The 27,591-nt window shown below is 46.2% G+C and overlaps 1 protein-coding gene across 1 annotated transcript in view; it reads right to left on the bottom strand.

The window, feature by feature from the left end:
* Positions 1 to 20,147: 20,147 nt before the first annotated feature.
* RBBP8 (RB binding protein 8, endonuclease) overlaps positions 20,148 to 27,591 on the bottom strand; it is a 45,232-nt gene continuing 37,788 nt past the window's right edge. The window contains exons 18-19 of the mRNA XM_060243902.1: positions 24,913 to 25,054; positions 20,148 to 20,758 (exon numbers count right to left, since the gene is read on the bottom strand). Coding sequence (XP_060099885.1) covers positions 20,661 to 20,758; positions 24,913 to 25,054 — 240 coding nt within the window. The 3' untranslated portion in view covers positions 20,148 to 20,660. The remainder of the gene's footprint in view (positions 20,759 to 24,912; positions 25,055 to 27,591) is intronic.

Raw genomic sequence — 27,591 nt, forward strand, 5'->3', positions numbered from 1 at the left:
TTATCCATGGATTCACAAAGCAAATCATTTAAAATCTCCGGGTTACATTTCATACATATATATATAGAGAGAGAGAAAAAAAAAAAACAAATCCTACCACTATGCTAGTACATAACTCATCTGTCTGACCTTTTGGTCTTCGGGCTTCTTCTTCTCCCCCCCTCGATAACTTCCACGCTGGGGATAGGGGAGGCTTCCCTTCTCATTTGGCTTGTCTGTAGTCTCCTTCTGGAGGGGAGGAGGCTGGCGGCGCCGAGGAGTCTGCGGCGGATATCCCACCCCCCTTTGTATCCAGGCCGCCCACAGTGAAGCCAAGTCGCACATGGAGCATGCCCAACACGGAGGCCTCCGATCCTGCTCGGACCCAGTCGGGGGCCCGTTCACATGGTCTGGGGAGGCCCTGTCAGAAGGAGTTTCCTGTACATTTATGTAAATGTCCTGGACAAAGGATTCTGGGAGAGATTTTTGCAGGTTTTTGTCCAAGTTTATACAGTTCTAGTACAATAATAAACTCTTCAGGCAAAACACTTATACACAGTCAGAGTTTCCTATGATTTTGCAGCCCTTTCCAGTTTGTCCCCGGACAGCTCTCTTCAATCTTAAAGTGAATCCGTTCCCAGGCCCTCTAGGTTTGGCAGAGGGGGAAAGGCATACGATGGACGTGCGGACCCATGGGTCAACACCCCGAACCGGGGAGTGCGGCCACGGAAAGGCCTCTCCTGGTGTAGTAGGTTCGGGGAAGTTGACCCAGGGATCGCTTCCCATATTTTAATCGGGAGCCCGTGTGGGCTCCGGAGAACCAGCTATAAGCGTGGTTCTCTTTTAGGGCCTCTTGGAGTCCCTCCCTGGCTTGGAGGGGGGGACTCCCCCTTTGTTTGGTAAAAGATAGAACATAAGCAAAAACAAACACATAAGGAAAACTTTGGTTCCCATTGACACTTAGCCTAAGGGTCCCTGTCTGTCAATCAAAGTTTGGACTGGCAGGGGCGGGTTCTGCGTTGCCTGACGGTTTCCACTTCCTGTGGAGTCGTGCCCCTAACGTGGTGCCAGTAGTCTATCTGTGGGTGTGGGAGATGCAAATGACCCCTTGCAAAGCAGCGTGGGAGATTTTCCCATTCCTCACGCTAACCTGACCATGCGGTGGAAACCATGGGGAGGAGGGTTTTGAGTTCGGCCAGTTACTCCGTTGGGTAGGCTTCTCCGAACCTACACTACCAGGAGAGGCCTTCCGCCAGGGAGATGTTTCTTGGTGAAACGCGGAAAGAGCCCGGCATCCCCACGATGGAGATGCTTCTTGAGAAAGCTTGATGAAGCCCTTGTCAAAAAGGGCTAACTTGCTTCTCTGGCTCTTCCGCCACCATACTCTCCGGTTCGGCCTTGTAATTCTCAACCCCTCTAATTTTTGAAACCAGCCCACCCGCAAAAGGGTGGGCACCCTTCTTTTGGTCAAAAATAGATTCATAACATCCTATAAACATAGATATACATGGCTGGTTGGTCGAAATCCCATTTTCCGTCACTCCTCCCGCCCGGGAGATGGCAACGGGTAGACTGACACGTCATGTCTTCCGCTGAGCGCTGCCTTCTACTGGCAGACAGGGCGGTTTACAGAGGCGTCAGGCAATGAGGACATACAGTTCATTAAGCAGACCAAGTGGGAGGCACATATGCAAATACCCTTTTGCCTTGAACTGGTTTTCTTGGACCATTGTGGGGCACCCCCTTATTCAGAATCGCCCCAAGAGGTTTGCGGTCATACTCCAGCGGTTTTCCTATTATTGGGCACTTCTTTCTTGTGGGGAAAGCCAGAGTCACTGTGACTTGAAGGTGCTTCGGTGCGTTTGGCTCTCCCGGTGGGGGCCGGGTTCAAGCATTCTGCCTGGTCTCGTGTGCGCCTTTACAAACTCAGGGTGCCCCTGCAAGTATGGCACCTGGTGCAGAGTCTGTTCTGGCCCCCTGAGACCCTAGGTGGGCGGAACTTTTAGCTGGAGCTCCGCGCTCCGGAGGGCAAGTGTCACTGCCTGCCCTCTTTTAACCCTCGGGCTGCTTCGGCGGCCCAACCTTCTCTGGTAAAAGATAGACAAGTCTTCATAACAATAGTTCCTTACCCACATAGGGTGTTGGAACTCTAAGTCCCAGATGTCCCCAATCCTGTGCCTTGGGTTAGTGCATGCGCATGGTGCGTTTATGCAGATGAACTAAGTCCAAGGCATGTTGGGAATAGGATATTAGTAAAGTATTTTCCATATAAATGGGCCTAAGTTCGGTCCGTTCCTGCGGGAATAGCGGCTCCCGGGAGGCCACGGTTCAGGCGTCCCATGGGTTCCGAGATCGCTCTCCACCTGTGTTGCTTTTAACCTAGAAGATACTTGACAGACACAGGGCGCCCGAGAGAGAGGGTTTTCCTAAGCTCCTCGGTTCGGGTGCCCATGCACAGCCTGAGTCCCTTCCACAGTTATGTGGGTAAGGGCTGCACGCTCAGGCGTCCCAATGGGTCAGAACAGTGGCTGCACCAGGTTCCTGATGCTTTGAGCATCTGCAACTTCTTCCCCTCTCCGTTCCCTGTGTTCCTTCAGGATCACGGAGCGCCGGAAGAGTCACAGAGCTCAAACACTGGACTGCTGGGAGTCTCTCTGGGTCAGAACAGGTTCTGTCCCAGAGTCACTTCGGGCCTTGTAGTGATGGATCACTTGGTGGGACTGTTATCTAGACCATCAAGAAGCGATCCAACACTTGCAAGAATGCCCTGAGTTTGTTCTGCTCAATTTGGGCTTCCTCTCACCCCATCCCCCTGGGCCAACGAGCCCACCCTTTACTTGGTAAAAGATAGAACCTCCCATAGGAACAGAGCGAGGGGCTGAAAGATACTGACATGCATAATGTAAAAGCTGGCCGTGGGGACTACATTTCCCATCGTCCTCCGTTTCCCATCCCAAAAGTTGGAGCATGTGCCGGAGAGATTTATGCAAATGCCCCAAGTCCAGGGTGACCTGGGAGCGATGGGGCAGTGGAGTTTTCAACCCTTAAAACCTTATCCAGGGGTGACCGAGGAGGGAGAGGTTTTCCAAACCCATACACAGGGTGCAGGGATTTAGAATATAGTGTGGGCCGAGCCTTCATTTGACTCGTTGTGACCTTTTAGCTACTTGGTGGGATCGAGGCACCAGAGGGGGACGATCGGGGGGCTCTAGCCTGTGACCCGACCGGTCCCCGCTGTTGTTAAACATGTGGGGCTGCAGAACCGGGGGTCCCAGCGGGCCTGTTGAACTGAAGCGCCTGGCGCAATCCAGTTCAGATGGGAGCCTGAAGTGGCAACGCAGGACGCGCGCCCGAGAGTAGTCTTCCGATAAAGACTTCCGAACCCTCGGCAAGCGGCCCTTGCAAGTTCTACCTTGCCACTGCTGGTCCGCACTCCACGGTTCGGTTTCGTCGCCTTTCTCCCCTCTCCCTTTCCCTTGGGCTTTACAGCCCTCCCTTACAAGTAAAAGAAAGATCTTGGAAAAGGAATAAGGAACGGGGAGCCTTCCCCCCCCCTTGCACGAGTGGGGAGAGGATTCAAGGCGGTATTTTAGGGCTTTTCAATGACGAGGGGACGATATCTCCACATGGTTTGGAGCTCGTCCACCTTCTTTAGCTGCTTTCTCAGCCAGCACCCCAAGACAATTATTACAACACAGAGTATAATCTGAAAGACCAAAATGACCACAATGGGGTGCAGGGCTACGTTGAGTATCGCTGACCCAGTAGGGCTCCAGCCAAGGAGCGCGTCAAGGAACGAATGCTTTCCCGTGTCCTTGATTTGTGTTAAAAGCCCGGAGATTTCCTGTCCATCATGTTTAACCACCATGGACGCTGTGTCTCCGCTCCTTTTAATGTCTTGCAAGGTCTGTTTTAAAAGGGGATGAGACAGCAAGGATCTAATCGCCCGCAGTCCCATGCCCAGGAAGACTGGCTGAATAAATTTGAACAGGCTGGGGGCCAACAGGATTTCCTCCCTAGTCCATATGGGGACTGTGAACTCTACATCGCACCCTGCAATGGAAGATAGGTTGCAGAAACATCTGTTGACACCTGGCAGCATGGGTTGGATGTGGAAGGTATTTATGATGAGGTACTCACAATATGTCCTCACGCAAGCACACCCTCTTCCCAAGTACACAAAAGCGGAGGCATTCTCTTGCCTAAGCGCATATTTGCATTCCTGAGGGGAGTCCCTTAATGGGTTCACACAGGGGTGGTGAGTTTGTAGAGTTTGCTCATCACAAATAAATCCCAAGTTGTCTTTGTGTACACATGCCTGTAGATCCACAGCTTCCCAACTTCCGTTGTCATTCCTGGCCCATTTATCTGAGTCTGAGGAATACAAAACTTCGGTTGGTCCCACTTGCAGCCCTAGTGGCACAACGGGGTGTACATAAAAGAACCTTTGCGCAGTGGGCATCAGGATGAGAAGTCTCAACTCCTGTCTGTCCACTGAGAAAGATGTATTAACCAGAGTCCACCAGGCTTCCAATTCCAGTTGTGGGGTGGGAATTTCCGGTCTAATTAACTGCTTGATTTCTAGTGGGATATTTCCCTCCGTGGCTTGCCTGATCATGCCCATGGTTACTGCTAAATTCATAGCTTGAGCCTGGGTGCATGCCAGCGCCAAAGAAATATTTAACTGTAGGGATTGAGTGCCTCTCAACAGTAAGGCAAAGTCCCTTTCAATTTGGTTTTCCCAATTTACCAAAATGGAGCTGATGGAATGCTGGACTTCAGAGATGGTGTGGAAAGAGTCATTAATGGGTTTTCCCAGCTGGGAAATATAGGAGGTAGCGTAGGCAAATTTATTTGCTAGGGTTTCTATATTTATAGAATCTAAAACCGCTACTCCTCCAGCAACTGGTGCTACCCAGTCTCCTACAGATCGTTTCAATCTGCGAGGTGTGTTCCCCACCCATAACTGTAACCAAGCTTCCCAGCCCTTCTTACTGGGTTCCAAGTAGGAAGCACATTGTGGCAATTTTTCGATGGTATTTAATCCCGTCAGGCTGACCCTGATTTCCTTTAATACCATCTGTGGGCGGATTAAAACTTGCTCCTTTATATCTCTTTTAATCACATGTGAACCAATTATGTGAGAGTTGGCGCTTAATGTGCTCTCAGCGTCGGGAATGAGAGGGTTGAATTGGAGCTGGGTGGAATTCCCTATCGTGAGGGTATAGTTTCCTTCCTCCGATGGAAGCTCTGTGTTGAAGGTACCTAATTTGGTGAATTTCATTCCCATCGCGGGCTCCTGCTGGCATAGAGGGTCTATTACTATAAACCAGTCAGGAGGTCCCTGTGTTCCCAACTCCAAATCAGTAACGATCCAATTTCTATTTGACCATGCGGTTAGCTGGTAATGATGCGTCTCTCCACTAGGTGTCTATATTGAGAACGCAAGCGGTTTTTCTATCCTAGAGCCAATTGATAATATAAATTTGAAGGGATCCTTTGCGCTCCATACTGCGGTCGACACGATTGCAATTTCACAGTATGGCCCCATGTCCTCAGTAAACCCTTTAGAGGCTGGAGTAGCGCTAGGAGTTATTGTAGGAGTTGTTGTTAATTTCCGTGGGCCTTTTGGGACATAAACACAATGCATTGGCACTAGAGGTCTCATGGTGTCCTCATGGGAAAAACAGTACAGTTCCTGCGTTAGCATTCTAGTCCCAGCACATAACAAAATCATATTAGGTGGTCTAACCCATTCTTCGTCACAGCTGCGAAAGTCATAGCTGCTTCTGGGAAGTCTGCTGTCATTTTCCCCATAATTGGACTTTATGACTTTGCATAGCATGATTTCCTTGGGGTATAGGCTTGTTTTGCATCTCCAATGAGAGAATGGGACTATAGTGGGCAATACTGCTCTATCAGCTGTACATTCCTCCTGTATTAACATTAACACTAAGTACATTGCATACATTACTTCCCATAAAAATCTCACCTTTGTTTTCTGGTAATCCATATTGTGTACCTAGAACAAAAATAAAGTTGTGCTGTAGACCCTTGTTGCTGCTTCTACACACAGTGAGGGGTTTTTATAGGGTATGAGGGGGAGGGTAGGAAAGAGAAAAAGAGAAAAAAAAACTTGCTGCAGTTCCTAACATTATATAGCTGTGCTTTGTGTTTCCTCCACCCCCCCCCCCCCCCTAGATTTCTGTGTACAGGTCTCTGTCTCAGAAATCTCCATGTGTTTTAGCTCGCTCAGGTTACTCCTATAGAGAAGAATGTGTCGCTTAGGGAGAAATCTATTGGTTCGGGGCATGGCATGACAGAGATTTGTCGGATTTCCGCTCTTTTCTGCGGCGGCAGCACCTCAGGTTGCTGAATCGGATTAGTGTTGGCGGGAGCAGCCCCCTTCCATTCCTTGAGTTGGGAACAGTGGAAGTACTTTCGCCAAGTTTCTCCGTTCTTTTTCTGGATCTCCACTTGGTAGACTGCTGGGCTGATCCTTAGTGTTATCGGGACCGGACCTAACCATTTGGCTTCCAAGGAGTGTTCATTTTGTGAGAATTTCCTATACAGCACTAGCTGGCCTGGATCCCACACTCGGGGATTTTTAACCCAGCCTAGTCTCTGATCCATTGCCTGTTGTGTTTTTCCTAGTTGTTTAGCTACCTCCAGGTGGATATTGTGGACCTCCGTGACTAGCGATTGCACCCACGCGTCATTCACAACCACCGGCATCCAGTCAGATGGAAGTTGTGTTTTGAGCCAGAAGGCTTCTGGCAACACCATTTTCCTTCCTGTCATGACCATATGCGGTGTGTGACCATGGACGGCAGTAGTTCCCCTCAGCGCCATCAGGATAATGGGCAACTTCTCGTCCCAATCCCGGCCTGTGGATTTTACTACTTTCCGTAGGGCTTCCTTGATAGTCCGGTTTGTCCTCTCAATTGCCCCTGAGGCTTGGGGGTGCCCGGCAATGTGGAACCGCTGCTCCACCCCTAAGGCTTTGCACAATTCCTTTGTGACCTCCCCGATGAAGTGTGACCCCAAATCCGAGTCCATGACCCTCGGGATTCCCCATCTCGTCCATAGGTGGTTGAATAAAATTTTAGCAGTTGTAGCGGCAGTATTATATTTACAAGGGAAAGCCTCCACCCATTTGCTGAAAGGATCGATCACCGTGAGGCAGTATCGATTTCCTCTTGCTGTGCGGGGAAGGGGGCCGATAAAATCAATTTGTATTCGAGCCCAGGGTCCCTCTATTCTTTGGTGTTGGATGGGAGCTTTGGGTCCTGATGTGTCGGCATTAACCATAGCACACGCAAGGCAATTATTAACCCACTGCGCGACTTCCTGGCGCATGCCCGGCCACCAGCCCGTCTCCTTTACCCGCTCCAAAGTTAGATTTGCACCGCGGTGTCCCTGCTCGTGCACAAACTTGATTAAATCCCCTCTGACCTGCAGGGGCACAATCCAGTGTTGCTCCCCCTGGCTATCTACTGCCCAGTAAATGCCATCTTGCTGAATAATGGTGTATTTCCCCGTTTCATCCTTCTGGGCTTTGGCAAGCTCCAGGATCTCTGGGTCGTCTTTCTGGAGCTCGCCCAAATCCATCAGGATTTCCCTCCCTTTGCTCTGGTTCCGGGTGGTGACCGGGTGTAGAGGAAAGGTGGGGGGTGAGCGGAAAGGATTGCTGTCTGCGAATGCAGCTTCTTTCGCAATAGCATCTACTCTGTTGTTCCACATCCCTTCCTCTGTATATTGTCTCTGATGTCCCTTGACGTGAGTCACATAGGTGGAGTCAGTTCGCGCCTCTATTCTTTCAGCTATTTGCAGCCATTTCTGAGAGTGCGCTACCGGTTTCCCCTCGCTATTTAGCCAATTCTGTTTCTTCCAAATGGGCAACCAGGCTGTGATCGCCTGCACCGTCCAATGGGAATCAGTAAAAATGGCTAGGGGCACGTCTGGAGGCTCAAACTGGAGGATAGCTAACACTGCCTCCACTTCCGCAGCTTGGCTAGAATGAGGGCGGACTGTTCCTTTAAGGACTAGGGAATCCTGCACCCTAATGGCGCCGTAGCCGGTTCGAGCTGAGCCATTTACATGGAAAGAAGACCCGTCACAAAACCAACAAACAAGCTCTTGTTGTTGGGCTTCTGCTAGGGTTATTCCTCCATTAACCGGCCAGGGTATATGTTGTACCACTGGCAGCGGACACTCATGCTCTTCCCCTTCAACTACGAGGCCATAGGGCGAGGGCGGTTCCTTTTGCTCCTTCTGGAAATCTACCCCTCTATTAGTTAACGCCAGCGTCCACTGGGCAATCCTTTGGTTCGAAACTTGCCCATCTTTAACTTTCCCGGAGAGAATATACTTAAGAGGGGAATGAGTGGTTTGAACTACCACCCTTGCTCCTCCTATTATAAACTCCCAATGGGTTAAACTCCAAACCAGAGCGAGGCAGACCTTCTCGCAGGGGGAGAACTTCTCCTCCACGGAAGAAAGGTTCCTGGAGGCATAAGCCACCACCCGCTGGGATCCCGCTCGTCTCTGGATCAAAGTAGCCCCTAGACTGTGCTCCGAGATAGCCAACTGAATGAAAAACGGCTGGGTAACATCGGGGTGGGCAAGCGCCGGAGCCTTTGCGAGGTCATTTTTGAGCTCTGCAAAAGCCTTTTGCTGCTCCGGTCCCCAGTACCACTGCACATCCTTCTTCAGGAGCTCATAAAGAGGTCGGGCTTTCTCGGAGAACATCTCGATGAAATCCCGGGAAAAGTTAAAGGTGCCTAACAAAGCTCTTAGTGAATGGGGGTCTGTGGGGGCGGGGAGTTTAGAGATCACTTCTACTCTCTGTGAATCCGGTGTTCTCCCTTCTGCTCCTAGTGTGATACCGAGGTACTTCACCTCGGTCTTTACTAGCTGGGCTTTCTCCCTGCTTGCTTTGAAGCCCGTTTCTTGGATGAGGTTGAGGACCTCCTCAGTGACCTCCCGGACCTTCTCCTCTGTCTCTGCGTGGATCAGCACGTCATCTACATAACTGAGCACGCAATCCTTTGATCCGGGTAGCAGTCTGTCCCACATTTGTACAACATGCGCGTGACAGATGCTTGGGCTGGAATGGAAGCCCTGCGGCGTCCGCTTGAAGACGTACTGTTGGCCGCGAAAAGTAAACGCGAATTTATACCAACAGGATTCGTGCAGGCGGATCGAGTGGAACGCGTTGGCCAAGTCCACCACGCTGTAAAATTTAGATCCCGCCGCAATGGCTGCTACTATCTCATTATACTTGGCGACCACCGGGGCCACCGGGGGAGTTACTGAATTAAGGGCTCTGAAGTCCACCGTCATCCTCCAAGTTACCCCATCTGCCTTAAGGACCGGCCACAAGGGGGCGTTGCAGATGGACTGCATTGGGAGGATGACGTCCCACTTCAACAGACCCTCAATTGTTTTCCCTATTCCTGCTTCCGCTTCCGCGGGGTACTTGTACTGACGCTGGGGAGGAGGATCTTTGCCCTCTATGAGAACACAAGCGTTTCTCACAGTCCCACACTCCGCCTTGTCAGTAATCCATACCCCGGGAAACTTTTGGGTCCATAGGTCTCCCGTCACCGAACACACAGGGAAAGGCGCTTTTAGAGCAGCACATCGGTGTATAGCATTGATAAAGTCCGGACCTCCCGGGATGTGCCACAGGAGTCCGTTGGCTAAATCCACAGTTAGATGGTTTTTCTTTATGAAGGGAGCCCCGATCATTCCATCGTCTTCTCCTGCATTATTACAGGCTGTCATGGTGGCTTTGAGTCTCCCTACAGTGATTGGAATTTTTCTCCAGATATGTGAGAGGTGACTTCCTCCCGCATATCCAGCCAGTTCCAGAGTTCTGTCTGTCTGGGTTCCCTGAGTGACTAGCTTTGGATGGAGCACGCTGATCGATGCTCCTGTGTCCACTAATAAAGTGGCAGGTTTAATGTTCCCTGGAGCCCCAATGCCTGCCTTTACCATTGGTCTCCCCCAGGTGTCTGGCTTAAGTTTAGCCACTACTCCTTCGGGGAGATCAGTGGGCCCCGGGCACCCCTAGCGCAAACCCTGGTCTTCGTATTCCGGAGTGTTGACGACCATCTGCTGTTGAACCGCAGCTATTGGCGCCGGATATAATTGAACGGTGGGGTGCATTGGAGGAGGCGGGTGTTGAGCTACTGCAGCTACGGGCTGAGGGAACCCTTGAGGCGCATTGAAGTAAGGCTGGGCAGGCGGAGGTGGGGGTGCAGCGTGCTGCTGATTTCCCCACCCCTGCACTATTTGTTGTTGCTTCTCTAGTAAGTGTGCAGTGGGCGCTAGATCCAAATTGGTCATGTTCACCCCTGCTTGCACTAAAAAGTTCCAAATCGCTTTTCGCTGACTCTGTTCTTCGGGCGACATTGCGTTCCAAAACTGCGTTCGTTCAGACCGCCGTGGGTGGGGGTCCCTATACCTTTTCCTATGCTCCTGTAGGTCTTGATATGCCTCCCCATAAGGACCCGTCATTACATGGGGCTGTGGGGCCGGAGGTGGTGGAGCTATTGGCGGGGGCAAGGGAGCCGACGGCTGAATGGGCGGAGGCGGGGCTCTCGTTGAGTAATTGGGAACCTCTCCCTCCGCTCCTTGTCTCTGCTTGGCATATTTCCCATTATTTCGTGCCTGACCCTTCCGGTTTTGCACAATCGGGGGATTTGTTGCCGTTTGCTGAGGATTATAGGGACTGGGTTTTATTTCCCCCTTCTGGTATTGAGAGTGAGGGCCGTTGTTAGCATAAGTGACAGTATTGACTGCCTCCTTAGCTCGGTCCTTTTTAGTACTCTTTTTCCCCTGCGCAAACGTGTCCATATATCTACTAATATTTTCTAGATTGGCATGGAGTGTGCTCCATTCGGGGTTAGGTGCATGTGTGGGTCCCAGTGCCTGCCGTGTTTCTGGATTGAGGCCTTTAATGACATCTGTTATAAAATCAGCGTCATTGTAGTCGGGATCCTGGCCCTCTTCCTCCGGGAATACTACTTCGGCGGCTAAGGCTAAGAATTGTTTTTTTGCTAGGTAGACCATGGGGTCTTCCTCTGGGCCCTGCATGGTCTGGGTATATACATATTTAATATTCTCTTCATTCCAAGTGATTCTCAATAGTTCAGCTATCCACTCCAAGGTGGTTATGGCGTCTGTGTGTGCGAGTAGCAGCTTTTCTCTCACCTTCTCTACATGAGGGCCGTTTAGAGCCAATCTCAGGACCTGATTTAACTCCCTGATGGTTATATTTGGGTATTCGCGGTACATTTGCATCATCCATCGGATGGAGGTTTCCCTATTATATGGGCCGAGAATTTGGTGTGCCATTTTAACATTTTCAATTTTCCAATCCTTAACCTCCTTAATTATCTGCACCGTCTCTTTACCGTTCCCCTGTTTAGTGGTAGTTTGCCGGGTGACCACCGGGCATACTGGGGCGGGGGCAATCTCACAGGGTTGTATTTCCTCCTCATCCTCACTTTCCTCGTCCGAAAAAGCATAGAGGGTGGATGGGGAGACCGTTGCTATAAGAGCGTTTTTACGGTTTAACTTCTGCTGCAGTGAGGCAATCTCCTTTTTACATGCCTCATGATTGGCTGCCTCTTTGGTTTTCTTCACCGTTTCTGTGGCTATTTCAACGGCATATTGCAATTTATCATTCCGGTTTTTGGTTTGCTCCAACTCTTTTCCCAACGCTTTTATTTGCGATTGGGCCTTATTTAGAGCGGACACTGTACTCTGGTAGGCTAAGTTCAGGGTATTTTTCTCTATCTTGACCTCTTCTATGGTTTGACTTGCCTGCTGCAAGTCGAGGTCCAAGCTATTGTTTTCCTCCGCCAGTCTACTTATCTCTGCGGCGTATTTCCTATGCAATTCTGCTTTCTCTGCCTCATGGTTTTGCCAAACTTCTGCTTTTTCTGCCTCATGGTTTTGCCGAATTGTGTCTATCTCTGTTGCATGGGTCTGCTGAGACTCTGCTTTTTCTGTCTCATGGGTCTGGAGTAAGAGTTCCTTTTCCGCGGTGTGCTTCCGGAACTCATCCTCCAGCACCTCTGCATGTTTCTTAAGGCTTGCCTCTAATTCTTGTTCCTTTCTTTCTATCTGCACCTCTTGCTGTTTTATTTGCTCTTCCCTCTGGGTAAGCTGTTCCCTGAGTTGCTTATTCAGGGTAGTGCTATCTCGTAGGGCTTCAAACAAGCCCCACGTGGCAAAAAGATCTTTTTTTCCAGAACTGATCTTTTTGTCTTTGCTTAATTCGTCTAAGGTCTCTCGGAGGGTCTGAAGGGGGTCTGGGCCTTCGCCAAAGGCTCCCTTCTTCCAAGGGTTATCTCCTTTCTTTATCAGCCACTTTTCTAGCTTGGGGATTTCTTCCTTCTCGGCCAAGCGTTGCATGGCGGCGTATGTTAGTTAGTTTTCTTTGTTCTACTTTGATTAGGGGTTTTAAACGTCAAGCCAGCCTCCGGCTGCGCCTTGACCAAGAAAGGGTAGTGAGCCAACCGCCGGTTGCGCCTCAACTACAATTAAGGGAACGAGCCAGCCGCCGGCTGCGCCTCGATCCAAGAAAAGGGTAGTGAGCCAGCCGCCGGCTGCGCCTCAACTACAGTTTAAAGGGAACGAGCCAGCCGCCGGCTGCGCCTCGATCCAAAGAAAGGGTAGTGAGCCAGCCGCCGGCTGCGCCTCAACTACAATTAAGGGAACGAGCCAGCCGCCGGCTGCGCCTCGATCCAAGAAAAGGGTAGTGAGCCAGCCGCCGGCTGCGCCTCAACTACAGTTTAAAGGGAACGAGCCAGCCGCCGGCTGCGCCTCGATCCAAGAAAAGGGTAGTGAGCCAGCCGCCGGCTGCGCCTCAACTACAGTTTAAAGGGAACGAGCCAGCCGCCGGCTGCGCCTCGATCCAAGAAAAGGGTAGTGAGCCAGCCGCCGGCTGCGCTTCAACTACAGTTAGGGGAACGAGCCAGCCGCCGGCTGCGCCTCGACCCAAAATGAAGGCACGAGCCAACCACCGGTTGCGCCTCGGCCCAAAATGTTGCCCGTCAGTCAGATTGCATCGGTCCACTGGCCCGCCTGCCTTCTTGACTGTCGGGTGCCTTAGACTAGCCTTGGCCCAGACTCGTGTAAGGACTTGGGTGTGTGTGTGTAGGTGTCTGAGTGTGTATGTAGTGTGTGTGCGTGTGTGCACTAAGCTCTAAAGAAAAGGGAGAAGGGAAGGGTGCTCTATCCAGATCTTAACAGCTCTGACCTATCCTGACATTCCCTCCCACGATAGACGCGTTTAGAAAGGCCTCGGGACGGCGGCCAGGCTTCACGGGACTTCCCCCTTGCGTTCTATCGGGCTCAGTCCTCTTGCGAGGTGTCTGGCCTCCTAGGTGCGGCTGAGAAGTCCAACGCTGAATGATAGAAAGGGGAGCAGCCCAACCCACAATTTATAGAAATGCTCGCTAGAGCCGTTCACACAGAACTCATTCACTCAATCACTCATGCAATAGCCTCGCTAGCAAGACTTTCTGAACGGTGCAACCTTACGTCTGTCTGTATGAAGACACGCGTGTCGACTCGCGTGCGTTCACACAAACAGGATAATGCCCAAGCTTTCTCCACCAATTTCTGTTAGGGAAACTGCTCTCAAAATAACTTGGGGAATTAGACTGAGAGACAGCTAGCCCCAAAAAGGAATCTTTGTTATCTGTGTATACGAGGCTCAACCGATCAGAGAGTCAATGCTTAATAAAGGACTCTAATTTAATAAAATCAATTGTGGTTTATTTGAAACAATAGTTCGTTCACACAAGGTACAAAATCAATCACACATTCACACAGGTCTAGGAAATATAGAGAGATCGATAGGGGAACATAAAGGAATGGACATACAGGGTAATACTACCTCTCGCAGACTCCAATGGAAGGCTCCGATGGCGACGAGTGAGGGAATAGGGGTAAGGTCCCGAAACTGATCAGGAATCGGGGGTGTAACTACACAGCGGGAATGGGGTTTACTGAGTAGAAGGCACACCTGTGGGTAGCTAGTCCATAGGTTATATAGAGTCACCTTAGTCCTGAGGGGATGGGAGGTGACTGGGAGTGGTAATGGGAGGTTCTGCTGATGACCAAGGAGGCTGGACACCGGCTGGACCAATGGTGAGTCAATGGCGACACCTGATTGGATGTGTGCTTCAACCAATGAACATCACCTTCATCCTGGGCATCCTGGAAACTTCCAAGTTGCGACAGGGCCTGGGGCGGCTCCGCTGGTATCAATATGGGAATGATTGGGTGATTGGGAGGAGATGGGATTAACTGGGAAAGGGACAATAGAGAATCAGATATGCACCTAGGTATTCCGGTGTAGACAAAAGGGCTTGGCTGTATCAGGAGAGATCCTTCCTCTTTCTCAACTCTCCGGGGTGAAGACGGTTGTTCAGGAAATCACTGGGCAATCAGGATTAATAGTGGAGCCATTAATCCATTCATAGACTAGGTGGGTTGCTTGCGGGCTAGGAATGACTCAAGGTGTGTACGTGAGGTTCCCACATAGAAGGAATGAAGCCCAACCAGGCAGGAAGATGGCTACATGTGGTGTTAGCGAAACACAGTGGTTTCCATGCTTAGCGCTTCAACACCGTTCGCCTGGATAGCTCCGTTGCGGCGTAGCCTCCTCCTCGCCATGGCGGCTTGCACGCGGTAGCGGGAAAATGTTTGCGTGCGGCTGCAGACACTCTGTGCCCGTCTCAAGCACTTGTATAATTAGTAATAGGTACATGGGAGTCTTACACAGTCCCTGGATAGCTTTGCTCGCATTCACTGGCCAGGCGGATGCAAGCGTACTTCTCCAGGCGCCCTGGCAACCATGTTTGTGACAGAGGGGTCATTTTCTCACATTAAACTCCAAATTGGTATGGAGTCTTGTGAATAAAAAATTCTACTGTGTGAGCTACTGCATAAATTAGTTTGCTGAGGGCCATTTTTCCTCAGCCAAGACAAAAACGTATGAGCCAGGGGCTAAAAAACTGTGAGCTAGCTTTGAGTGAACATTGTTTCAGACTGGTTTTAATATTTTCATTTCTGTTTTATACAATTATTTTTTCATTATCACCTGCCTTGAGATGCTCAGGAGAAAGGCTGACCAAATGATCCATTGTATACAGCAAGGCTATATTCTACTGCTGCATTTGCTCCAATCCTACTGACAGAGATTCTTACCTGAGGGATCTACAACAAACCTTTTGGGAACTAAAGTACCTATTTTGCATGCTTAACCACTGCCCACCAGTTATATATAGCACTGCTCACTGTACTCCATCTCATCGTCTGATGAAGTGTGCATGCATACGAATGCTTACATTCTGAATAAAACTGTTGGTCTTAAAAGTGCTGCTGGAACCAAACTTTGTTACTGTGGTTAACCAGTTACACTCTGGAGGGCTAACAACAGGGCACAGAGGCCAAGGCCTTTCTGTTACCTCCTGCCACTGGTATTCAGAGGTTTACTCTGACTGTGAAAATTCCTCCATGAATGTGTTTCTCTATTCCTTTGGCATAGTATTTCACATTCCTCTGGAAGTGAAATCCACAGTTCAATGTGATCAATAAGCAATATTTGTCTATCCTGAATCTACCAGCCATCAACTTCATTGTGAGTCCCCAAGTTCTAATATTTTGGGAGAGTGAGAAAGAGTTCTGTCACCCTAAGAATTTTTTTATAACCCTCTTTTATGTTACCCTTGTCTCTTTTCTAAACTGACCCTTCCAGACCCTACAGCCTTCATCACAGGAAAGATGCTTCAACCTTTTAATTATCCTGGTTGCCCTCTTCTGCACTTTTTCCAGCTCTGCAATATCCTTTCTGAGATATGGTGACCAGAACTGCACTCAGTATTCTAAATGAGGCCACAGTTCAGATCTCTACAGGGGCATTATAAGATTGGCAGGTTTATTTTTTGCCTTTTTCCAATGCTGCAGCATGCTGCGTTGATATTTTCACTGAGTTATTCACTATGATTCAAAGGTATCTTTTCCGTTTCTGCCCCAGCAAGTTAACACCCCACAAGCATGTACTTAAAATTGGGATTTTTTGTTCCAGTGCACATCACCTTACACTTACTTACACATAACTTAATTTCCCACCTTGTAGGTAACTTCCAACAAATTGAGTTTTTACTTTTTAAAAATGAAAGCGAGTCATGTCGTGTTGGCTGATTATCATGATTAATATAATGAATCAGGATTGCTTTTAGCTTGCCTTCAGATGTCAGCAAAGGTAAGGCTGTTAGCAGATTTGCAGCCTTCTTTGGAGATTAAACAGCACTGTTGGTATATGACCAAGTAGGTTGGAACAGTTCCACCTTTTGCAGTCCTCATTTTGGACGAGAACTGCTTCTGGGACAATTCCAACAGCTGCTTTAGTAGCCTTGCAAAAGGAGACTCATATGGAAGGAAAATCATCTTGGTCCACACTTCCCCTCTTCTTCCTCCAGCTCTTTTTTACACACCCAATTCTCCATTTCAGTTCCCCTGTCCAACTGCCCTACCTGTTTTTACTTTCTCATTAGTTCTCCTTTTCCATTCACATCTACACGTTTGCTCCCAAAATCTTCCCCACTCTTACTTCTTCCCTAGTTTTGGGGGCAGGAATTATTGCCCCAGTTTTTAAACGTTTTCAGTCTCATGAGGGTATTTTTTTTTGTAAAGTTGAGCTCCCAGTCTTTGTAGAAACATCTGCCCTAGCCTATGGTAGCCCCCACCATGCAGGTTTTTTGGATCCTATAGCAGTCATTTGAGAATTAGCTAAATTATGTATTCTGAATGGGATTTAGATACTGGAATTAAGGAAGTGATTTATAAAATAGTTTGTTTGCAGTTATACCAGAATATGTCAGAAATCTGGCTAAAAAGAAATGCCTAGTCCATGCCATCTCACCTTTTCACATTAATCATGAAAAATTACAAACTGAAAACTCCAAAAGTCCACAGAGATGAAACAGAAGCAGTGGGTCATTATTGGTACCTTCCTGTGAGTAGTATCTCTAAATGTAGAGCCTGTTTAAGAGAGACAGGGGCAAATGCAATATTGCAGATGCCTGTTATTAACCAGATTTCTACTGTACAAACATTCCCAAGAGGCTAAGTTCTACCTGGTTATTTCCATTCTTCATTTTATGCTGCCACTGCTGCCTAATCTCATGTACATTCACTCAGCCCAGTGTTCGTCCCAAATATGCATAGGATTACAGCCTTAAAAGACGTTCAGTATTATGGGAAAAACAGAAAGCTTGTAGCAGTTCCAGGTTTAACATCAAACCTTCATGCTTTTAGTTTACTTATTACAAACAGGCACAATAAGTGTAGGAGTATATCACTAGGTGAACAGCATTATCCTGCTGCACTAGAATGCAAGTGCTTAGGGCAGGATAAAATCAAAGCAAAGCCAAACTATGTTATCATGGTACAACCAACATTTAAGAGTTTAGACTGCAGCCATTTCTGCACTATCCAAGCACAAATATTTGATTGAATGAACTGTTAAACAATTCCCTGACCCAGCCTGTCAAAATGTAATAGTCTTTACTTACACAGTGTGTACAATCTTAATCTCAGAATTGCTTCTTCATAGCAGGCTTGTTGTTTGGATGACTCAGGATGCCCTATTGGCCCAGAAAGGATTTCTAGGTTTGGGAATGTGCATGAATATATCATTCAATCCTAGCCAGTCAATTTAAATACAGATGAAATGGTAGAAAGGACAGTTAAGGAAGGAATGCAAACTATCCTGTACCAAAAAAAAGCAAATCAGGTAACATTTTGTAGGAAATAGCTAGTGTCTGGGAACTGTGAATCACATGAAGTACAGCCATACATATAAAGAATTACAGGCTCAGAAAACAGCCACCACCATAGAGTTTTGGAGTGGTTGAAGTTCTTCTAGTTACTGGGCAAAATGGACTTTTTCTTCTGAGTTACTGCCCTGATAGTTACCCAAAGGAGGGATGCAGTCTATAAGTCATAGAGCAAGATACCCACAGATGTGTAATGATTTCGTGTAGTGGTTAGAAGCATGGTTTCTAATCTGGGATAACTGGGTTTGATTCCCCATTCCTTTTATTTGTGGTGGGGTTTTTTCATGCTGGGTTTTTTTTCCGTGCCACCTGTGCAAACCCAGCACAGGTGGATTTTCTGTGCCTGATTTAAAATCTTATTTTAAAGCTGTGACATTATCAAATATTCTTTGTTCTATAAATCATACTTGTTCCTTGGATTGAAAACAAATTGAAGAGTCGTATTGTCTTCCTAGAAACACTTCATGAGGTCTATTGGAATTCGAAAAGAGACTGTCCTAAGCATGTTTACCTTAATCCATTTTTGGGAGCGTCACTCAAAATATGGGACTCAGAAAGAAAAACATGTACCTTGCTGCTCCTCCTTTTGGTCAGAAAGATTTCACCAGGTTTTGACAGAACTCTATTTCACTCATGGATAGAAGCAAATGTTACTCTGGTGAGTGATTATTTTTTTCAAGGGCAATCTTTTAACAAAAACTGCCTTGGAACAAAAGATTGGGTGTGATATTCCATGGCTACAATATTTACAGATTCAACATTTTGCAACATCCTTCCAGACTTCTTCCAATTTCAATACCCTTACAGAATATGAAAAATTCATTATTTCTAGAAATATAAATACCAAGGGCCTAATTTCAAAGATATATAATGTGCTGCTGAGTGTGAAACAGGACACACCTTTAAGTTACCAATCTAACTGGAACAAGGACATAAATATAACATTAGATAGCACACAATGGGGAAAGATCTGGATCTCAATTACATCTTCAACAAAATCTTCAAATCTTCAAGTGATGTTTCAAAAATTCTCTCTAGATGGTACCATACTCCTCTTCTTTTGCAAAGGATGAACCCTAACATTCCTCCCAAGTGTTGGAGATGTTCAGATCCTAAAGGCACTTATTTGTACCAATGGTGGGAGTGCAAAGTGATCCAGCCATTCTGGCAGTCAGTATTTAAACAAATTCGAAAGATCTTGGGACTGTTGATTCCAGAGACTCCATCTGTAGCTTTATTGCACATTTGGCATGAGAATCATGTCCCCTGTGCAATAAGACAATTAGTCTCATTATTTCTTATGGCAGCCAAACATCTAATTGCTTTGCAATGGAAAAATACTACACCTCCTACCATCAATGGTATATAAAAGTCTTGGACTATTTTATATTTGATAAAATTGCTGAAAATATTAATGAATCAGAAAGCAGTCCTGCCTCCTACCTAGAAAAATGGCTTCCATTTTTGGAGAAAGAACAAATCATCTCATTGTTGAGCCAATCTAGACAATCACATCCTTCACTCAATGTTTTAGCCCACATCTGACTTGATAATAATTATCTATAGATTATAAACTGGTTGTATTTTAATTATAATATATAATAATAATAAAAAGATTCCCCACCCCTTGACATGCAGTGCTGGTGTGACCTTGGGTCAGTCACAAGTTCTCTCAGCGCTGTTATCTTAAGAGCAAAATTTGTTTTAGCTGTATTCTACCAATTCAATTCAAGTTCCTTATAGCGCCTTCTAATTTATTCACACTTTTAAGTGTATTTGTCTGAGACTTGCTTTATCAGATGTAATTGTTACTAGTATCCATCAAAGGAATTTTAAACAAAAAAATCCATAAAATTGAGAGTGGGATCAGAAATAACCATAAACAAGATAGTCAAAAGAGAGGAAAAACCCCTAATAGCAGGCTGTGTTAACTAAGTTGTTAGGAGAGCAAACTAATAATGGTACAGATTAAGATGAACATATGAACATATGAAGCTGCCTTATACTGAATCAGACCTTTGGTCCGTCAAAGTCAGTATTGTCTTCTCAGACTGGCAGCGGCTCTCCAGGGTCCCAAGCTGAGGGTTTTCACACCTATTTGCCTGGACCCTTTTTTGGAGATGCCAGGGATTGAACCTGGGACCTTCTGCTTCCCAAGCAGATGCTCTACCACTGAGCCACCGTCCCTCCCCATGTCTACATGAAATCTTAGGAATCATACTACCAAGGTAATGCAGACAGATTATGAAAGCTAAGAAATGTGAGGCCAGCGAGCCTTTATGTAAAGAACCATTGTGAAGAGTCATTAAGAAAATCAAATTTATTACCCTCCCAAAAAATATTATTACAAAACGGAAGTGGTTAAAATTCTTTTAAATTATCCAGTGCAAAATGGGAGCACTCAAGAGTCTGTCTGATGAAATCTTCTAGAATTGATCTACAATTCTGCTTGTCGCAAAAGTAGTAACACCAGCTTACACCATGTCTGAGTACAGCCAGCATGGAAGCTGAACTGCAGGTATCTATGAAACAGCTACTGGCTCTCCCAACTAAAAGGTGCAAAATCAGGATGAGGCTCAATGAAATATGCATATAAAAACAATATATCTATATACATTAAATACTTTATTTGTAGCCACAGACAGTTAAGTGATAGTTAAAAGGGAAGTGATTTCCCAACATTATTTCTTTTGAGAAGGGAGAAATAGTCCACAAACAATACTTTCATCCTATTTTTCTCTGATTTCTCCACTGGTTATAAATACTAACTGACACAAACGACCTGTATCTACATTTTTCACTTTTACACTTCAATTATGTCTTTTGTTCTTTGCTTTTTGGAGAAAAGGTCACATTATAAGGCTGTCTTCTTTTAGGACGGGAGCAGGGAGCAAAATCCTCTTTTATGTAACCTTTAAAAAATAAAAGAAAAATTTTATCACATGGCTTGCATACAATATAAATTTTTAGCAGAACTTGTTATTTAAAAATAAAGCACATCAACATAGTTAGCTGTTTACACACCATAAGGAGCCTTTTATTCAGTAAGCAGTGTTAACTATGTTGCTTTATTACTCTCCTCCCCCCCCCCATGAAAATAAGCTGTAAACAACTATTACGACAATTTTGACAATGAGTTAAAGGCTGATCAACACAGAAATTATTGGTTCAGACCTAGTAATAAGCCACTACATGAAAAAGCCATATAAGACTGCATGCTTCATGCTTCCTTTGCACACCACAAATCAATTACAATGCAGTCCTAAGTAGTCTCGTATCCTTTGAAGCCCACTGACTCCCATGGTCTTAGAATGGCTAATGCCATTCAGGATTTTGTTGTGAACAACTTTTAACTTTGATTTCTGCCACATCTAAAATGGCCAGCTATGGTTGCGTTTTTCATTCACACCAGGATTTCCAACCTGCTTCAATTAAAATCAAGGAACAAAAGTAAAAATGTAGGTTGCTAGTGGAAATGGAGCAGAAAACTCTGACTGATATGAATCTGAAAGTTACTAATTTATTTTATGGACGTAAGAATGGGTGGCACAGGAGTTGTTCATGTAACACTAGCACATGATTTGGGATTATGGTTAAACCAGCAAGCAATTTAGGTTAAATTTATGAAATTATTTGCAACCTGTGCAAACTCTTTGATTATAAATGGTTTCTTTTAAAACTTTTGCACTTGGTTGTGAGGTGGCTTATATTTATAAAAATAAAGAAAACTTATTATGTGCCAATAGAAAAAAACATTTTTTGATATTACCCTGTCTCAAAATTTCCAGGATTTTGGTAAAACTTTATAGTGTTTTGTGATTAAGAAAAGGAGTTCTAATGATAAGTCCCTGCTTTGATTCTTGCCTCAGCTAGGAGGCACAAAGCTCGGGCATTATTCAGCCTTATCTCTGCATCTGGCAAGATAGTAATACTGTCCCACCTAATAGGGCTGTTGTACGTATTTCAGAGACAATGTTTGTGAAGCCCTTTTAGAGTTAGGAAAAGTGATAAATATTAAGATCACTTCATTTTTATAAAATAACTAGCAGTAAAGCCTGTTGTAGGAAGAAATACAAAGGGCCCTAGAAAAAATATTCGAGAGGGGAGTGATGAATGTGTAGGTGGCAGAAAGGAAGGAAGGTAGACAAACAGAATGAAAGAGAGAGAGAGAGAAAGAGAGAATGGTAGAGAAAAGATGGGGAGAAAAGAGTGAAAGGCCCTTTCTCCATTCAGCTGTGCTCCAGATCTACTGAGCACTGAATCCACCTGCTACAAACTCACATCACTCAAAATTCTTCTACATTTAAAACTATGCTCCTCACCCTTTGCAGAGTTTTACTTCTATATCTGAAAAGAAGGAAGGCCCAGGCAAGAATTCCTGCCCCTTGCGTGGCAGTGCAAACATTGCTGCCATGCATCGCCTTTTTCACCTGCCTGGGATCCAGGCAGCTGAAGGGGATGGCAGGGCACCTCTCCGTCACTTGGAGGTTGCCTTCCTTTGCCACCACCTCTTTTGCCTGCCCAGGACCCTGGCAGACCAAGTGCTAGGGTCTTGGGCACCCCAGGCTGGCACCTGTCCTGTGCTCTGCAACTGCGCCTGCCCTGCTGTTCCACCCATGCCCACTGGGAAAGCAGGCGCAGCCGTGTGGAAGGAGGAGTGGACAGGCTCTGGCCGAGCTGGGCCTGTGCAGTGCATTCTCAGAGGCGCAGAGCACCTCTGAGAATGCACTGTGGAAGTGTTCTCCACCGAGTCATGCTCAGAGAAGCCGCGCTGATGCCCCACCTGGCTGCGTTCACCTTGAAGGCAAGAGCAGCCAGGCGGGGTGTGTTCTCCTCTGAGTTCGGCCACCTTTGCAAGGAAAGCCCAGCTCAGAGAAGCTGCACAGCTGCCTTGAAGGTGACAGCAGCCAGGCAGGGTGCATTCTCCTCTGAGCTGGGCTTTCCTTGTGAGGAGGAGAGCACATGTCAACACAGTTCTGAGCAGCACACCTAGTGACTTTCTGAATCAGTGTTCTCGCAAGTGAACAATGGATGGGGCTTTGGGGAGGAGTTTTAAAACTCGGAGGGGAAGTTCTACAGTTACAAACTTAGATCCACATGTTCAGGAAAACTCCTGTTCAAAAGTACCCTTGAGAACAGAAAAGAGGTATAAAAATGAGGGGGAAAGAAGTGAGAGCAGGAGTCATTTTGTAGAAGAAGAGGTGCCAGAGCTCATTAGCACCACTCATTTGCATAACTCTTTCCATATGCCACACACCCCTGACATTTCCGGAAGGTGTACTAATTTATATCAGCTCAGCACTTCCTTTCAACATGCTTCTTGAATTATAATTGTCATTTTACTCCCATCATACTTTTAAAATTACATTCTGCTATGTGAATACAGTGGCATGATGAAGATTTCCATCTGTCTGTTTTATATGTTTTAGTCATTTCCCTATTTTTTGTGGGGAAAAATATTAGAAAGTTTGTCAAATCTCCAGCACCCAGTTATTCAGTACATATCTAAGACAACAATGATGCAGCACACAAAGACATGATGCTGACATCCATCAGCCATGTTCTTTTATAAGCAATAAGTAGACTAATGGCAAAAAGAACTAAATTTCTAGTGGTTCATCTGCTGGGGATGCATTAAGTACATTTTTATTTTGTTGGAGAAGCTGAGTTTGGACTAGACTCAAGAGTATTTTAAATGCTCTAATGCTTCTTTTACTATCCTACAACTAATACAGCTTATTAGCAGGGTAAAACTAGTGTATATCCTTAATATTTTTATTTTCCCTGCCCACAAAGCTCAGACTGGCTGACATGGTTGGTGGTCTACTTGTGCACTACATGTGGGGAAGGCCTGTGCCTTACCAGGGTAGATAAAGGAGAAGGAGGAGGAGATTGGATTTATACCCTGCCCTTCACTCAGTCTTAAGAGTAGCTTACATTTTCCTTCCCTTCCTCTTTCTGCAGCAGACACCCTGTGAGGTAGGTGGGATTGAGAGAGCAGCTCTGAGAACTGTGGCTTGCTGAAAATCACCCAGCAGCTGCATGTAGAGGAGTGGGGAATCAAACATATGGCATGATGGGAGATAGATCACCTTGCATAGAACAACATCAATGTAAGACCAGCTCTGCAGACAATGTGGATGATGCAATGCTATTTAGGTTGGCATGTCTGAACAGGCAAGAGAGAATCTCTTCCTGACTAGACAAACCTGACTGCTTCCTCTTCTGTGTCTCCTGATAAGTAGCCCATTTTGATTTTAAAGTGGAATAACAGAATATTTTTAAAACAATAGAACAGCATTCTGTCTATATTACTGTCTACTGTTGCTTCCAGTTTAATCAGGCATTTACTATCAGAAGCATCCATGAAACCTTTAAACTGAATATCAGGAAGCTGATGACCCCATATTATTCATAAGAGAATGAAAGCAGTGTAGTACTAATCTGCTGGAAGCTCATTTTGTGCCTGGACTGCATACACATAAATCATCAGTTCATATAATTTCAACTACTCATGTTGTGCAGCAGGTTCTTTATGAGTTATGGACACCATGCAGGTTCGATATTTGTATAACTCCAACTCTTTCGACATGTAGAATTCTCTTTGGATAATAATATGCTTTCTCCCCCCCTTTTATGCAAACTATCAATAAATCTCACATTGATTCTATTTCCCATTCGTTATCTCAGGGGAGCTTTTGTTGCATCTTTGAAGCACATGACACTTGCAGTTGCTATAACTAAAAATGTAAAGCAATTGCTTTCCCATTCACTTAGTAGCAGATAGTTTAACATTTCAGTTTCCTACATCAGTCACGGTCAAACAACTTAACAAACAGCAGACAAAACAGAGCTCTGGATCTGTTAGTTCCCCACTTCACTTTTATACTATACAGCAAGGGGTGGCCAATGGTAGCTTTCCAGATGTTTTTTACCTACAACTCCCATCAGCCCCAGCCATTGGCCATGCTGGCTGGGGCTGATGGGAGTTGTAGACAAAAAACATCTGGAGAACCACAGTTGGCCTCCCCTGCTATATAGAACAGTATATAAACGTGTCCCCTACCTCTTTCAACACACATTTGGGTGGAAGGAAATCCAACCTCCCAGAAGTTCTCTGGTGTGTCAGGAGGAATGTAGCGCGATCGATGCCTTGAACAGGCAGCTAACTTCTTCTCCTTCTCTCCTTCTGGAAAATCTGCATAATACTAAGGTACATTGCAGAATCTTTGTATCAATAAACATATACAAAGCTGAATTCAATTCAATACATTAACAGTTGCTTCCATCAAGAACATATAACAACAAACAAATCACTACAAGTGCTGAACCGTACTTGCGAACTTTTAGGTCTTTGCCTTATGGCTGCTTTGTATATTACATTCTCCCCACCCCCGCCCCCTGATGCAGAATAAATGCTGTGCATAGTTCCATTGTCTGGATCCTTACATATTTTGAAAGAGTTAAGAATAACTTTGAATACTTTAAATTCATATAGTGCTAGTGTACTTGTATCATTCTAGATCTCTTTATCAGGACTAGGATCTGGAGCACATAAAAAAATTGCATGCACCTTCTTCTCATGTGTGAATCCCTCCCCAGATATCATATTGCAGTGTTGTATCTGTCCAATGTCTGCAATATGCTTCAGTTTTAAAAGCAATTTTAAAAGCTAAAAATAGTTAGCGGCATGCTAGCATCCATGAAGATGTACTGCTGCTCCTTAGTCAGCTCCCAAAACCAAAAGACCTAGGTTTTCACATTCAGGAGTGAGGAATGTGTGCAACCCCCTGCCCCCCACACACACTCCAGCTCTCCTAGCCATAGCTAGGAGAATATTGTGTCTGTACCAGATAGTTTCATTCATCTTCTGCTGTTGCAACATGAATAGTCTTGTTTTTAGTACTAATCCTTTAAACCAGATGTGTTGAACTTATTTGTTATGAGGGCCAGATCTGATATAAATATCACTTTGCCAGGCTGGGTCATGTGTGCCATAAAATGAAATGCCAGGCACCAGAGATATTTTACCACTGACCTTGACCTACATTCCTCCTCAGTACCTAACTAACCACCCTTTGCTTAATATGCACAAGACGTTTTGCACAGTACAGAGAGCTATTGTCTGATAATCATAGCACAACAAGCAAGGACACTTGTGGCTCTTTAAAATCTAACAGATGCTTTTGATGAGCAGAAGCATGAAGTGCTGCATTCCATTGCTGCAGGTGCAGCAGCCAAAAACAGGCGGCCAAATGGCATCAACAGGGGAACCCAACAAGCCCTGTCTTAAAGAAACTGCTGCAGGTAACAGATTTTGGGGAGAGGAGTGAGGCAGCCACATAATGCCTCACTTCTCTTTGTCAAAGTCCCAAATTCAGCAATGCGTGTGAACCACAAGGGGAATTGTGATGCTCCCCAGCACTATAAGCAAGCTTCAAACACTGCCACTCTCCAAAGATGCCAGCTTCACTTGAATTGCATTTTGCAGACTTTTATTTCCTGCCAGCTCCATGGCATTATCCAACCACTCAATATATGAATGTGCGTATGCATCCAGCGCCTGCCTCTGCTGTGTACAAACCCAGCACGCTTGTCTGAATGTCTGCTCCCATCCTAATCACTTCCATTCCGACTGTTACATAAATCAGTATTTGCATGAAGAGAGCACAGGGAGTATATGTGCATTTTGGTTTAGCTTATTTAATCCTGCCTGTGCTGCCAAGGGAGGGAAGCAGAAGAGGAGCTTCGTACATTTGGACCAGTGGGCTAGCAGGCTCCAGCTCACTCAACTTGGTGGGCTTTATTCCTTCAACTCTTGGCATTCTGCATGTGCTGCATCCCTTACATAAGTGCTGGGCTTTTCTTTCTTGCCTGGGCTTCTACACACAGTGCACCCAGTTGAGCCAGTCACTCTGTTCACACACTCACATAAGCAGGCACATTTGATGAGCTGGCCAGCGGCTTTCCACAAGTGCTTGCACCTGTGGCTGCCTACAAGTGAGAAGGAGGTGAGGCTAAAGGGATTCTGCCTGAAACACATGAACAGCTGGCCATCTTTCCAGCAGCCCAGGTGGCACAGTCAGGAGGCCAACATGCTCTGGGCTGGAGGAGGAAGTGGTGTAGGAAGGCAGTGCATCCCAGCCCAGTGCCTTGGCCAAGGGCAGCAGGCAGGTCCCGAGGGAACACAGAGCTCAGGACCAAAGCAGTCCTCCTTGCCCCTTATACTTGCCAACTCCAGGTTGGGAAATCCCTGGAGATCAGGAGGAAGACCTCAAGGAGGCCCACATTTGAGGAAAGAAGAGATCCCAGCAGGGGGTATACTACCCTAATATAGGCCCTTCTGATCCACATTCAGACTGATTTCCCTCCAGTTGCTCATGGGCTGGATAAGAGCCCTAGATGGGCTGGTTCTGGCCCCTGGGCCATATGTTTAACATGTTTGCTTTAAACATTAGCAAGTTGATCTGGACTCTAATTTGTTACACTAGGGAAGAGGTCTATACAGTATCTCTGGTATTCATCTTTTAGTTATTCCCTTTTGAGTGTGGTTGACCAAGGTTGTTTTTAGTCAGGCAGAGTGTAATACCTTCATGTTCCCATTGGTATTAAGTTATAGTTAAACCACTGTGATTGGTGTAGGTACATATGAGATAATTTTCATTCATTTGTTGTTGGGAGAGCTCTCATTAACCTGAGATACCTGAGGTTTGTTGATGACATGTATGTAGGCACATAAAGAAAG

This window comes from Heteronotia binoei, chromosome 7 (assembly GCF_032191835.1).
Source record: "Heteronotia binoei isolate CCM8104 ecotype False Entrance Well chromosome 7, APGP_CSIRO_Hbin_v1, whole genome shotgun sequence".
Lineage (NCBI taxonomy): Eukaryota > Metazoa > Chordata > Lepidosauria > Squamata > Gekkonidae > Heteronotia > Heteronotia binoei.